The sequence below is a fragment of the Panthera pardus genome, unplaced genomic scaffold (assembly GCF_024362965.1).
Source record: "Panthera pardus isolate Hobbes unplaced genomic scaffold, ASM2436296v1 HiC_scaffold_12, whole genome shotgun sequence".
Lineage (NCBI taxonomy): Eukaryota > Metazoa > Chordata > Mammalia > Carnivora > Felidae > Panthera > Panthera pardus.
In genome coordinates, this window is record NW_026526677.1 from 12,620,205 (window position 1) to 12,632,999 (window position 12,795).

Below are 12,795 nucleotides of genomic sequence, written 5' to 3' on the forward strand. Positions count from 1 at the left end.
TGATTTTTACAAAGCCTCACCATCTTTAGCAGAATGGTTAAGTAAATGTGCTGTAAGCATACCAAGGAGACCATAGCAAAATCAGAAATAAAAAACTAGGCTTACCTATATGACATGGACAAATCACAAAAACATAGTGCATATGGGGAAAAAAACAAAACAGGACTTACAGCACAAGATCATGTATACAAAATTTAAACCGCACCAAAATCACTGTCTTTTTTAAAGATACACATATTTTTAAATCAATATGAAAGGACGAAGTGTAGGAAGATATATATTTTGCATACACTAGATTGCGTACCTGTGAGGAGCAGGAGAAGGATTGGGGATGGAGAGAGAAGGAGGGAAAAATAATAAAGTGAAAAAGAGCCTTGCCTTGATCCGTAATGATGATTTATCTGGAACTGGCAAGTATGATTACTCAATTTCAGACTTAACATCCCGTAAGTAACTACAAATCGCTTGAAATAGTGCCTGCGTATTTTATTTACTCAGTAGTTTGTAGCTAAGGAGTATGCAGGTTATAATAGGAAAATCCTTCCAAAAACCTCATTTAACCCATATACCTAGACATACGCATCATGATTTGTGAGAGATGGAAAAACTTCAATGATCATATAGCCTAGCCCCGCCATTTTGCAGAATTGAAAGTAAAGTCCAAGGAGGGAAAGTGAATTTTAAAGGTTACTCAGCTAGTTAGTGTCTGTCCTAGAGGTGACAACCGTTGAAACTGACCGTACAAGAAAGCCTTCCAAAGAAGCTAACTCATCTCCAGACCTAGCTGCTGGAGTCAGGTGTGGGGAACAGCTTCAGGAGACCATGTTTTATATGATGTGCCAGTGTCTCTCTTTCACTAATGACCTCTGATTCAAGCTGGAGGAGGCTCCCAAGATTAAAATGGTAAAGACTAGGGGTACCTCGCTGGCTCAGGCAGAAGAGCATGAGACTCATGATCTCAGGGTTGTGAGTTCAAGCCCCACATTGGGTGTAAAGATTGCTTAAAATAAAAATAAATAAGTAAACTTAAAAAAATAAGTGATAAATACATAAGGTAAAATAGTAAAGAAGCACCTGAGTGGCTCAGTTGGTGGAGCATCCGACTTCAGCTCAGTCCTGATCTCACTGTTCATGAGTTCAAGCCCCACGTCAGGCTCTGTGCTGACAGCTCAGAGCCTGGAGCCCACTTCAGAGTCTGTGTGTCTCTCTCTCCCTCTCTGACCCTCCCCCACTTACACTCTGTCTCTCTCTCAAAAATAAACATTAAAAATTTTTTCAACGGTAAAGATTAAAGAGAAAGACTTATTTTTTTTGTTATTACTGAGATATAATTGACATATAACATTGTGCAAGCTTCAAGTGTAAAGTGTGTTGATTTGATTCATTTATAAGCTGCGATATGATCATAGTGTTAGCTAACATTCCATCACTTCCCATAATGATCAAGTGTTCTTTTGTGGGGAACAAGTAAGAACTAGTCTCTTAGCAACTTTGAAGTTTGCAACACAATATTGTTGGCTATAATTCAATGTCTACAATACAATGTTGTTGACTATAGTCACTGCTGTACATTAGATCTCCAGAACTCGTATCTGCCAGTTCCAAGTTTGTACCCTTAAACTACATCTTTTAATACCATCTGACTAAGTAGTTTTTGAATACATGCTGAATAATTATGTCACAAGAAAAGAAAGCACATCGGTGGGTAACATGAGGGAATACTCAACATGAAGAGCAGACTCGTCGTCCTCCAACTTCCGAAAGCCTTTTATGAGAAGAAGGAATTAAATTTGCTGTGCGTGTCTGGAAGGGGTAAAACTAAAACCAATATGTTGAAGACGAAGAGAGAGAGGAAACAGATCCAAAATGAGCATTAACGGGTAGAACTGTCCACAGATGGAGGTTCATACAGTAGCTAGATGACCAAGCAGAAGGTACATAGTACAGGACACTTCAGCATCCCATGGGGATTAGGACACTTGCTGACCAGGTTCTTTCCAAATCTGAATCTCTGTGTCTCTTGTCTTCACAGGAATTTCCAAATACAAACCCAAATTAATTTGAATCAGAAACACCAGCTCAGGGCTCAGCTCCAAAAAACATGGAAGAAACATAGATGCCCACGGAGACTCGGCCACGTACAGGATTTCCCAAAAACAAGCTCTATAAGTTGGCCCAGAAATATAAAGCTAACTTCTACCATAGAAAGAATCTGTCCTTCAATTCTGGGATGTTGTTGTTGTTGTTCATTCTCACCCTCAGATCAATTGTCTATATTGAATCCATGGCTGCGAATAATCTTACTATGGTAACAGAGTTCATTCTCATGGGCTTTACTGACTACCACATGATCCCCCTCTTCCTGACGTTTCTCATTTTCTATATCGTCACCCTTCTGGGGAATGTGGGGATGATCATTCTGATCCAAGTGGATGTCCAACTCCACATGCCCATGTACTTCTTCCTGAGCCACCTCGCCCTGCTGGATGCCTGCTACGCCTCGGTCATCACTCCTCAGATCCTGGCCACACTGGCCACGGGTAAGATGGTCATCTCCTATGGCCAGTGTGCTACCCAGTTCTTTTTCTTCACCTTCTGTGCAGGCACAGAGTGTTTCCTGCTGGCAGTGATGGCCTATGACCGCTATGTTGCTGTTAGCAACCCACTGCTCTACACTGTAGCCATGAATCCTAGAATTTGCTGGAGTTTGGTGGTGGAAGCCTATGTCTGTGGGATGTTAGGGTCCATTGTGCGTACCACATGCACCTTCACCCTCTCCTTCTGTGACCACAATCAGATCAACTTCTTCTTCTGTGACCTCCCGCCCCTGCTGAAGCTCGCTTGCAATGACACAACAAACACTGAGATTGTCATTGTCTTCTTCGGCAACTTTGTGATCTTGGCCAACGCGTTGGTCATTCTGATATCCTACCTGCTCATCATCAAGGCCATTCTGAAGGTGAAGTCTCCACGTGGCAAGGCCAAGACTTTCTCCACATGTGCCTCCCACCTCACCGCTGTGGCCCTTTTCTTTGGGACCCTCATCTTCATGTATCTGCAGAGTGGCTCGGGCAAGTCCCTGGAGGAAGACAAGGTCGTGTCTGTCTTCTACACTGTGGTCATCCCCATGCTAAACCCTCTGATCTACAGCCTAAGAAACAAGGATGTGAAAGCAGCCTTCAGAAAGGTCACTGGTAGACTCCAGGTATCCCTGAGTGTGTAGATATGAGTGATAGGACCTTACGTCCTGGTCCATTTTCTTCCCATATCAATATATCCTAACAGGCACCAGCACTCTATGCAACTTAGCCCCACAAATAGAAAGAAGGTAGATGGGTGTCAGCAGGCACACAAGAAAAACTGCAAATATGGTAAAATTCATTTCCAGCAACCCCATGGTGCTTTCTTCTTCTCCCCGTCTTGTACCTCCAGCCCATTCCTTAGCATACAACAGTCTTATAATACTGCCTGATATCTTCACTTACAGAATGTCAGGGGTCCAGGGGGCCTTGAGTTTATCTCATCTCACCCCAAGTCTTTGCAGCTGTCCTTGGCTTTCCCATCCTTTCCTTCTCATTTTTTTCCTCCCATTAATACAGCCTTTTTCTATGTCAAAGATTCTATCTGGGGATTCTAGCGATCAATGCTAAATAGTCTTTTGTCTTCTTTTAATAGATGAGTGACTGATCACCTCAGCAAGCAGGGAGTGCTATATAAGACAAATCTGAGTCTCTAAGTGGCCAAGGGAAGGGAGTGTTTGAGAAACAGGCCTTTCTCCTCACCATTCTAGTCTCTGGTCACTTTCCTTCTTGCTCATGCCACAACAATGGAATTTGCAAGCTGCCTTTCCACCTGATCACATCCCATTGGCTTTGCTGTTCCTGCTGTGTAAGGTTACTCTGACATCTCCAAGATGAACTAAAGCCACCTTACCTTTGGCTCCTCAAAGGCCAACTCGCTGGTTTCTGCGGGACACGACGCATTGCTTCTCCTCTCTATTCCCATTGCCTGCCTTGTAGCAAGCCTCCCATTTCCAGGAACAGCAATGTTAGAGAACAAAGACAGGTATAAGGAAAACATTAAACCACACATTATCTTCGCTGGCAGAAGGTTTAGTAAGAGGGGGAATAACTAAATCCTCTATTTAGTTAAAGAGACCACAAAAACCCTTCAGGGCAAATTCTGCTTTGCTCCTTAGGGAACTCACCCCAAACCCAGAGTCCGGACCAAATGAGCTCTCAATAATTACTTTTGAACGGATTTTTATGGCACGTGCATGGTCTCATTTGAGCCTCATGGAAACTCCGTAAAGCAAATAAGAAAGACAGGGCTGAATAGAAGATTCCTATTTTGCAGTTAAGAGAACGCTTTCTCATAGTCCCTTTGGACCTTTGCTTAAAGTCTCTTTGTTCAGCATATACAGCAGGAGACAAGGCACAGCTTTCAGACTCAGGCTTGTATCTGAATCCCGATTCTCCCACTAATTCACTGTGAAATGTACCATAAAGGGCTTCATTTCTCAGATCTTAATTTTCCTCAGGTCTAAAACAAATGTAACAACTCCTAATTCAAGAGCATATTGTAAAAATTAAATGAGGTAAGGGGCGCCTGGCTGGTTCAGTCAGAAGAGCATGCAACTCTTGATCTTGGGGTTGTAAGCTTGAGCCCCACGTTGGGTATAGAGCTTCCTAAAAACAAATAAATAAACTTAAATTTAAAAAAAAAAGGTAAAATCTTAAACTAAATAAATAAGTGAGGTGATGAATAAGAAATCTCCTAGCATAAATCCATTGCTCAATATATACTGTTCTCTTCCCTTCCCTTCCCTTTCCCTCACTTTCACCCCGGACCTTGCCACAATCCCATGGCTGTTAACAAAAATGAAACAGATCACAAACAAGTAGTAGTGAAAGATAGTGAACTGAGGAAGATGAACAATTCAATCTTTTCACCCAAGAAATAAAATGAACTTTGGTGTTTAGCTGGGGTGGGGTGGATTTATCTGCACCCCACATGGTCAAGGATAACCAAAAGATGTCTTTTCGTTGAAGAGATAAACACCCAGTCAGTCAGTAAACCCCTCTGCTGAACTTTGATTTTATGAGAAGTTGGTCCTCTGTGGCACTCTGTATGGGAACAAGCATATTAAATGGACCATATTAAATTTAACCATATTAAATTTAAATTCCGTATTAAAATGGCCCATTGCCCTGCCTAGAGTTGATTGGTTCAGAAATAAGCACCTGACCCAGCGTAGGTTTGATTAAAAAATAAATAAATAAATAAAAATAATTCCTGGGCATTTTGAAGTTGAACATGTAAAACAGATGCAGAATAGGTGACCAGATTGCCCAAGGTAGAGAAGTCAAGAAAGACACAAAAATGAAGCAGTTATTCAAACAGAATCAGAAATAACAGACTAAGGAGGAACCCTGAAAGGTTCCATTCTGGGCTTTCCAATGCAGCCGCAATAATTTTCTTGCTTCCCTTAAGGCACACACGGATCCAACAATGAATTCCCCCTTGAGGACTAGCTCAAGCTTAGTCATCAGGTTCAAAGGATTCCATACTTCTAGAACTGGAACGGGCAGGAGTTCTTCAGCATATTACAGATCCACACTCATGGACACTGATTTTATCTCCACCCTTCAAATAAAGAAAGGACTGGGTCTCAGTACCCTGGATACTTCTATCGTACTCCCTTTATAGGAGAAACTTTCCCACCCAGAGCCCTTTGCTTGGGTAATCACTGTTCTGGCACTTGGTCTTGCCCTTTGGGTGATCGGATCAGACTAGAATAAGCCCCTGACCCACATTTCATCAATTCATGAACAAAACAGAGAGCCATGTGGTGTCCTACCGTTATACAATGATTATTAAGCAGGACCAATAAAGTTATCTCCCTCTTGAGGATCTAAACCGAAAAATATGAGAAAAGCTAAGTTATTTGAGAAACAAGACTCAGAAATTATAATCAGAGATGACAAAAATGGCTGAGTCACGTTAATGGGCAGACCAAAGAGAAAATGCACGAATGTCAGATGCTAAGGAGGCAGCAATAAATCTGGTCCTTAGTGCTGCATTAGATCTTTCAGGTCTTGAATTATGTAATTATGATCCAGGCTGAGTTCTAGGGCTCTCCATAGGTCCCCAAGAAATCCCTGTCTCCTTTTGAAGCATAAGAGAGTCTTAGCCATAGACTCACTTTCTATTAGATCATCTGAGTGGGTCTTTGTTACAATCTGAAGGACCTAACAACTCATTGCCCTCCCTGGTTCCTAACAACAAAATAATAAAAATGATACCTAAGTCTTACAGAGCACCTATTACTTGCCAGAACTATTCTAAGAACTTTTATATGTATTTAACAACCCTGTGATGCCTTAGCAACCTTATGATATAGACGCAATTGCTATCTCCACATAGAGATGAGTAAACGACGACACAGAGAAGTTAAAACAAGTTTCCCTAGGTCACAGAAGCCACGTAAGACACAGAAGGCCATGATTTGAGCTCAGGATATCTGGCTCCAGAAACTCCATTCTTATCTATGATCTTATATCACCTGTGGATGCCATTTTATCCACAACTATCCCTTTTTTGGTACTGAATCACGTAAGGGAAAGTAGCTTTACTCATTAGGCTCTTTCTCCAGGAGCCAGAAAAAAAAAAAAATGGTTTTCCTGCTTCGGAACTGGGAGTCATGTGAAGAACCATTCAAAGACCAATGGACAGGTCTCCACAAGATGAAATAAAATAAGAGACCACTTTAACAAAGAGAGTGTCTTACTTTTCACAAATGTCTATCCACCTGCAGGGTCTTGGCTAAGCCACCAAAGGAAAGCTGGAAGAGATTCCATGTAAAGTTCATTCCATGAAGATTCGTTCAGAATCTACACTGAGCTGGGCTGAAGAGACCCTATTCTCTGTGACAACTAAGATGTGACCAGAGCATTTAGGTCAGCATCGGCCATAAGGCTTGTCCCAGACAAGGCAGCTCCATTGATGCTTGAGAGAATGAGAGTGACACGGATTCTCAGATCTACCAGCCAAGCAGTACGTCCAAGTTCTCTGCATTCAACTTCTCTGAATAAAAGGAATGAGGTCAGGAGAGACTCATTTCTCCTTCCCAGCATCTTCTGCAGACCTACAAAGGAGAAACTGTACAAATCATTCTTCCCCCATGATAAATCTGCAGGACTTATTCTTTATTTGGGTCTCTGTTGAAGTGGTGCTTCATTTGGGAGAAGCCTTTTCTGGCCACCTTATCTAAAATGATAGCTTCCCTACTGCTTATCATTTCCCATCCCCCTACTCTGCTATTTCATTCTTCAAGACACTTCACAGTACTTGATATCTGCTTGTTTTTATCCCTACCCCCAGTAGAATGTTTTTTTTTTTATCACCACCCCCATGGACTCAAAGACTGTCTGCTATTTTTGGCACACCTTCTGACCCACAGTAGATGCTCAGTAAATGCCTGAGGAAAAACACGAAGAAGATAGAAATGAATAGGGTTTCCATTTCTGGCAATATGGTGGACTAGGGTTTTTCTGACCAACCTCCCCTCTGAAAATCATGAAAAATAAAAAAACGGTGGAAAGACACTAAGAAATCAAAGGCTAAACATTCGAGAGAAAATAAGAACCTTAAAACATAAGCAGAGTATTGAAACTATGTTTGCAATCAAGAGCATCTCCCTATGAGGATATATTAGTTGTCTGTTACTGTTAATTGATAGCTTAGGGGTGCCTGGCTGCTCAGTAGAGCATGCGATTCTTTTTTTTTTTTTAATATTTTTTAATGTTTATTTATTTGGGGGAGTGAGAGAGAGAAAGGGAGAGAGAAAGCGCAAGCGGGGGAGGGGTAGAGAGAGGAAGACACAGATTCCGAAGCAGGCTCCAGGCTCGAGCTGTCAGCACAGAGCCCGACACGGGGCTCAAACTCACTAACTGCGAGATCATGACCCGAGCTGAAGTCAGACGCTTAACCGACGGAGCCACCCAGGCGCCCCAGTAAAGTATGCAATTCTTGATCTCGGGTTCATGAGTTCAAGCCCCATGGTGAGTGTGGAGCCTACTTTAAAAAATATAAATAAATAAATAAATAAGCAAGCAAGCAAATAAAGAAAGAAAGAAAGAATTGGGAGCTTGAAGCAGCAAACCTTTACTATCACAGTTTCTGTGGGTGAGGGATCCAGGGACAGGTTAGTGGGATTGGTTAGTCTCCGTCTCAGGGTCTCTCACAAAACTAATTAAGAGGTTGACCAGGGCTCCTGTCATGTTGGCAAGAGTTGGGTCCTTCCCTACTGTTGACCAAATATGCCCATTACTTGCTACGTGGTCCTCTCCATAGTGAAACTTAAAACATGACTCTCATCAGAGCAGGTGCCCAAGATAGACACCGTGCTCTTTTTGAAACCTAATCTCGGGGCGCCTGGGTGGCGCAGTCGGTTAAGCGTCCGACTTCAGCCAGGTCACGATCTCACGGTCCGTGAGTTCGAGCCCCGCGTCGGGCTCTGGGCTGATGGCTCGGAGCCTGGAGCCTGTTTCCGATTCTGTGTCTCCCTCTCTCTCTGTCCCTCCCCCGTTCATGCTCTGTCTCTCTCTGTCCCAAAAATAAAATAAACGTTGAAAAAAAAAAAAAAAATTGAAACCTAATCTCAATAGCGACATCCCACCCCCACCCCCCAAATGATTCATATTATGCAGCCGGGACTGGCGATACAGCCAAGCTACTTTTCCCAGCCTCCTTTGCAGCTAAGTATGGACATATAGCAGAGTTTTTAGCCAGGAGGATACTTGAATAATTGGTGTGGACCATTTCCAAGCCATGCTCCTTCCCATTCTGCTAGTTTGAAGCAACCAAACAGAGTGACCTTGAAAGCCACAGGTTGGAGGTCACAGAGGCATGACAGGAATCACTACTTGGAAGACCAGCAATGGCCCCCACTCTGTCACTAGCTGTGAAGCACTGACTCATCTCATCCTGGTTTTGTTAAATCCTGTCCATACTTTTTTAAATAGTGGTTTTACTAAGCTCTCCTCAAACTGCCCAAATGAATGTAACAGGAACCCTGTAGGGACCCTGACTGATGCAAGTCCTGTACCTCTCACCAAATAAATTCAAATAGAATCATTATATGGAAGAGTTTCTTATATACAAAACAAAAGGCATTAATCATAAATTTAAATATTCCTAAACGTGTCAGTATTCATTAAAGAGGTTCTGTTGATTAAAAACATGATTAAGAAGGTGAAAACTTGGGGTGCCTGGCTGGCTCAGTCGTTGAGCGTGAAACTCTTGATCTCAGGGTTGTTAGTTCAAGCCCTACATTGAAACCTACTTTAAAAACCTAAAAGAGAGGTGCCTGGGTGGCTCAGCCAGTTGAGCATCTGACTTCAACTCAGGTCATGATCTTACAGTTCATGGGTTTGAGCCCCATGTTGGGTTACGTGCTGACAGCTCAGAGACCAGAGCTTGCTTCAGATTCTGTGTCTCCCTCTCTCTCTTGCCCTCCCCCCCACCTCTCTCTCAAAAATAAATAAACATTAAAATTAAAAAAAACATAGAGTGAAACTCCAGCTTATTTAAAAAAAGAAGCTGAAAGGGGCAACTGGGTGGCTCAGTTGTTTGAGCCTCCAACTTTGGCTCAGGTCATGATCTCACAGTTTGTGAGTTTGAGCCCCGCGTCGGGCTCTGTGCTGACAGCTCAGAGCCTGGAGCCTGCTTCGGATTCTGTGTCTCTCTGCCCCTCCCCCACTTGCACTCTGTCTGTCTGTCTGTCTCTCTCTCTCTCTCTCTCTCAAAATTAAATAAACATTAGAAAAATTTTAAAAGAAGATGAAAAATCAAGACACAAAATGGCAGAAAATATTTTTAAGGTATACAATCACAACTACAATCTTGCGTGTGTATGCATATACTTAAAAGTGATTAAGAAAAGATAACACACTCAAACAGGCAATTCACAAATATCCTTATGAAGAGATGCTTATTCTCATTAGTAATCAGGAAAATGCTTATTAAAAACACAGTAGGCCCACTAGATTAGGAAAAATGTTAAAGTATGACACCACTCTATTGACAAATATATGAAACAAATAGTATAAGTTAGTTTAAGAGTAGTATAAGATTTTGTAAAATATTTTGGCATTAACCTTTAAAAATCAGATACACATAACCACTGACCCAGATATTCCGGTGACCTACGTATGCACAGTAGAGAAACTCTTGCAAGTGCCTGTCGGGGCACAGGTACAAAAGTGTTCATAAGGCATTATAATAGCACAAAATTCAAAACACTTGTCTTTAGTTTTTTGCTCTTCTGGTCCAAAGTGTGGATGTGATGGCTGGAGCCTGATAGCCATTATGGACCATAAGCTAACCTTGTTAGTGATACATGAATGGATCATGAAATGCCTCCCCCTGCACCCTCCTTTGTTACTGGTACCAATTTTCCACCAGTAAGGTGATCTTCCTGTTTCAAAGTTACGTACACTGCACAACTGCACATTACCCCACAGAATATTCTAGAAGGCAGGTGTTTACACTAAAGAAGATTTGGTGCTCAAGACCCTGCCACGATATACAATGGAAAAGTAAGCAGTGTGTGGCCTGCTGAGGGCTGAGGAACTTGTATATGGGATCCAGTCAGGCTTTCCAGAAGGGGTGAGGCTTGAACTGGGTCCAGCAGGAAGCATCCGTGAGCAACAGAGCAGACTAACAGGGACGCCAGCCTGATGGAACACACCATAGTTCCGTGGTCTCGGTCTCCTCCTCCCCACCAAAGCCACCCTCCCCCATCACTTCTCACCATACCACACGACATCCAGCTGTCAGCCAAGAAGTTTAGTGGCCTCAGAAAAGACACACAGCCCTCTGGGTCTGTTTCTTCATCTGTGATGTGTCAATGGAGTCCGAATTCTTTCTCGTTTTTTTTTTTCCCCAACCCCGGAAGAAGTGACATGAAGGTGATAATGTTCATTCCCTGAGGAGCATGGGAAATGATGTCACTCAGGGTCTGCCACTTATCCTCCTGAGCCTTTTAACCCCCAGACCTGTTGTTTTCTTCCTTAGATGGAGAGAGAGGGAATATAATACCCCCAAGTCAGCTCTGACTGCAAGAGACTGCCTTCTCCCAGAAACGTGAAGCCGTCCCCCCTCACTTTGTAACTTGCAGGCAAGTCCCGGCTCACATGGCCCCCACTGTAAGGGAAATCATCACAGTGAATCATGTAGAGAAAGAGTCTGTCTTCCACTTATCATTATCATCTTCGTACACCAGTACACAAGCATCATCCTCGGTGATATCTATAAATAGATGTTAAAACCACCCGAGGAGTCAGTTGGATCAGAAAACTCAGTGACTCAGGAACAAGAGGATCTTAATTGGATTGTTTGGGCATGAAAGCAAAACAGCGAGCTGCCCGGAGGACCTGTAGGTTGCAAGCTCTGAATTCCACCCAGCGATGCTAGATAAACCGAGCACACAGCCTGGCTTTGCTAGCCGCTGGAAACCTTCAAAGGTGGGTTTCAACATATGCACAGAGCCAGCCTAAGACGATGAGATAACGGTGTTTTCTATCGTCTTCAGATCGCCGCGACAGCAAATCTCCTTGGATCTGCGAAGAAAACAGAAAATGCCAGCAGTGTTTCGTGGAAGTCTTTCACGGCAACCAAAGGTCATACGTCTTTGGTCTTCCTATGCGGTAATGTACGTCTTGTAACTACGTTGGGAGATCACATATATTCCAGACCATGAAATGGGCTTTCCACATTTTTGAACATAACTTAAATTTTTTCTGGGGGACCTTTTGGACAAGTCACCTTCCCAAAGTGTCAACTCTGTCTTCTCTAAATCAGGCCTAGGGATACGTACCTTGCTGATGGTTGCACTGATTGGTAACAAATATGTCAAGTGCAGGCAACAAGAGTTGGCATTCAGATATTATTACTCCCCTGACACCCACACCGCTGAGTAACAAGTCTTCAGAGCATGAACCGAGGATGGGCCTGGACCCCACTGGGGAGGCTGTGGCAGCTGCCGAGGTCAGAAAGGAAGACACTCGTAATAAGCAGCTTTTGAGAAGATGATGTGGAAATGAGTGCCACGGGAAGGAAGTTGAGCGAGGGAGGTCCCTACACCCGGCCTTTGGGAGTCCCAGCCATCCTCCCATCCCTATGGCCTCATCCTGGGCCTGCCAGTTCTGGTTTGTTCTTTAATGACTCCTCGGCCTTTCCTGAGGCTCCAAATAGGACACCAGTGTTGAGCCCCCCAACCGGGATAAATTGGGAAGGGAATGCTTTCTGACACACTGAGGAAAAGTTACTTCTTCTCGGGACTTCGATTTTCCCCTCTGCCCGATGAGGAGAACACAGTAGACCCAGTGCATTCAAATCTCTTTTTAACATTGGAACTCCCTTTCCAAACAAAATAAAAGAAGCCCCTGGTTGTTTATAAGAGTTCAAGGAATTGCTGCTTTGTTTGAAGCTGGGGCTGAGTTGGCAGCTCTGGGAAGGCTGGGGCCTCTGAGGAACAGGGCTGGAAAATCACAGAACCACAACAGCAAGGTCCTTTCCAACTCCGGGTTCTGTGTGTCTGTGAGGTCCAAGGTCTCTGGTGCTTTCAACAAGTGTGGAGGGGAGCATGTGAGCCACCATTTTCAGTGTCTCAGGCTCGCAGAGCCTATCCTGAGGGTCGTGTGCACATTGACCCCCAAACACTGGAAAGAAAGAGAAAACCATCACCCAGATACTCACCTGACATAATGCCACATTCAAATGGCAGGCATT

The 12,795-nt window shown here is 43.4% G+C and overlaps 1 protein-coding gene across 1 annotated transcript; it reads left to right on the forward strand.

The window, feature by feature from the left end:
• Positions 1–2,284: 2,284 nt before the first annotated feature.
• On the forward strand, positions 2,285–3,223 carry LOC109246468 (olfactory receptor 9I1-like). The gene has a single exon (XM_019414456.2). It carries the CDS (start codon positions 2,285–2,287, stop codon positions 3,221–3,223), a length of 939 nt encoding a protein of 312 aa, XP_019270001.2.
• Positions 3,224–12,795: the final 9,572 nt, after the last annotated feature.

What these genes read in the sequence shown, in the direction of transcription:
- LOC109246468 (XM_019414456.2), top strand. Translation starts at nt 2,285, where the DNA reads ATGGCTGCGAATAATCTTACTATGGTAACAGAGTTCATTCTCATGGGC.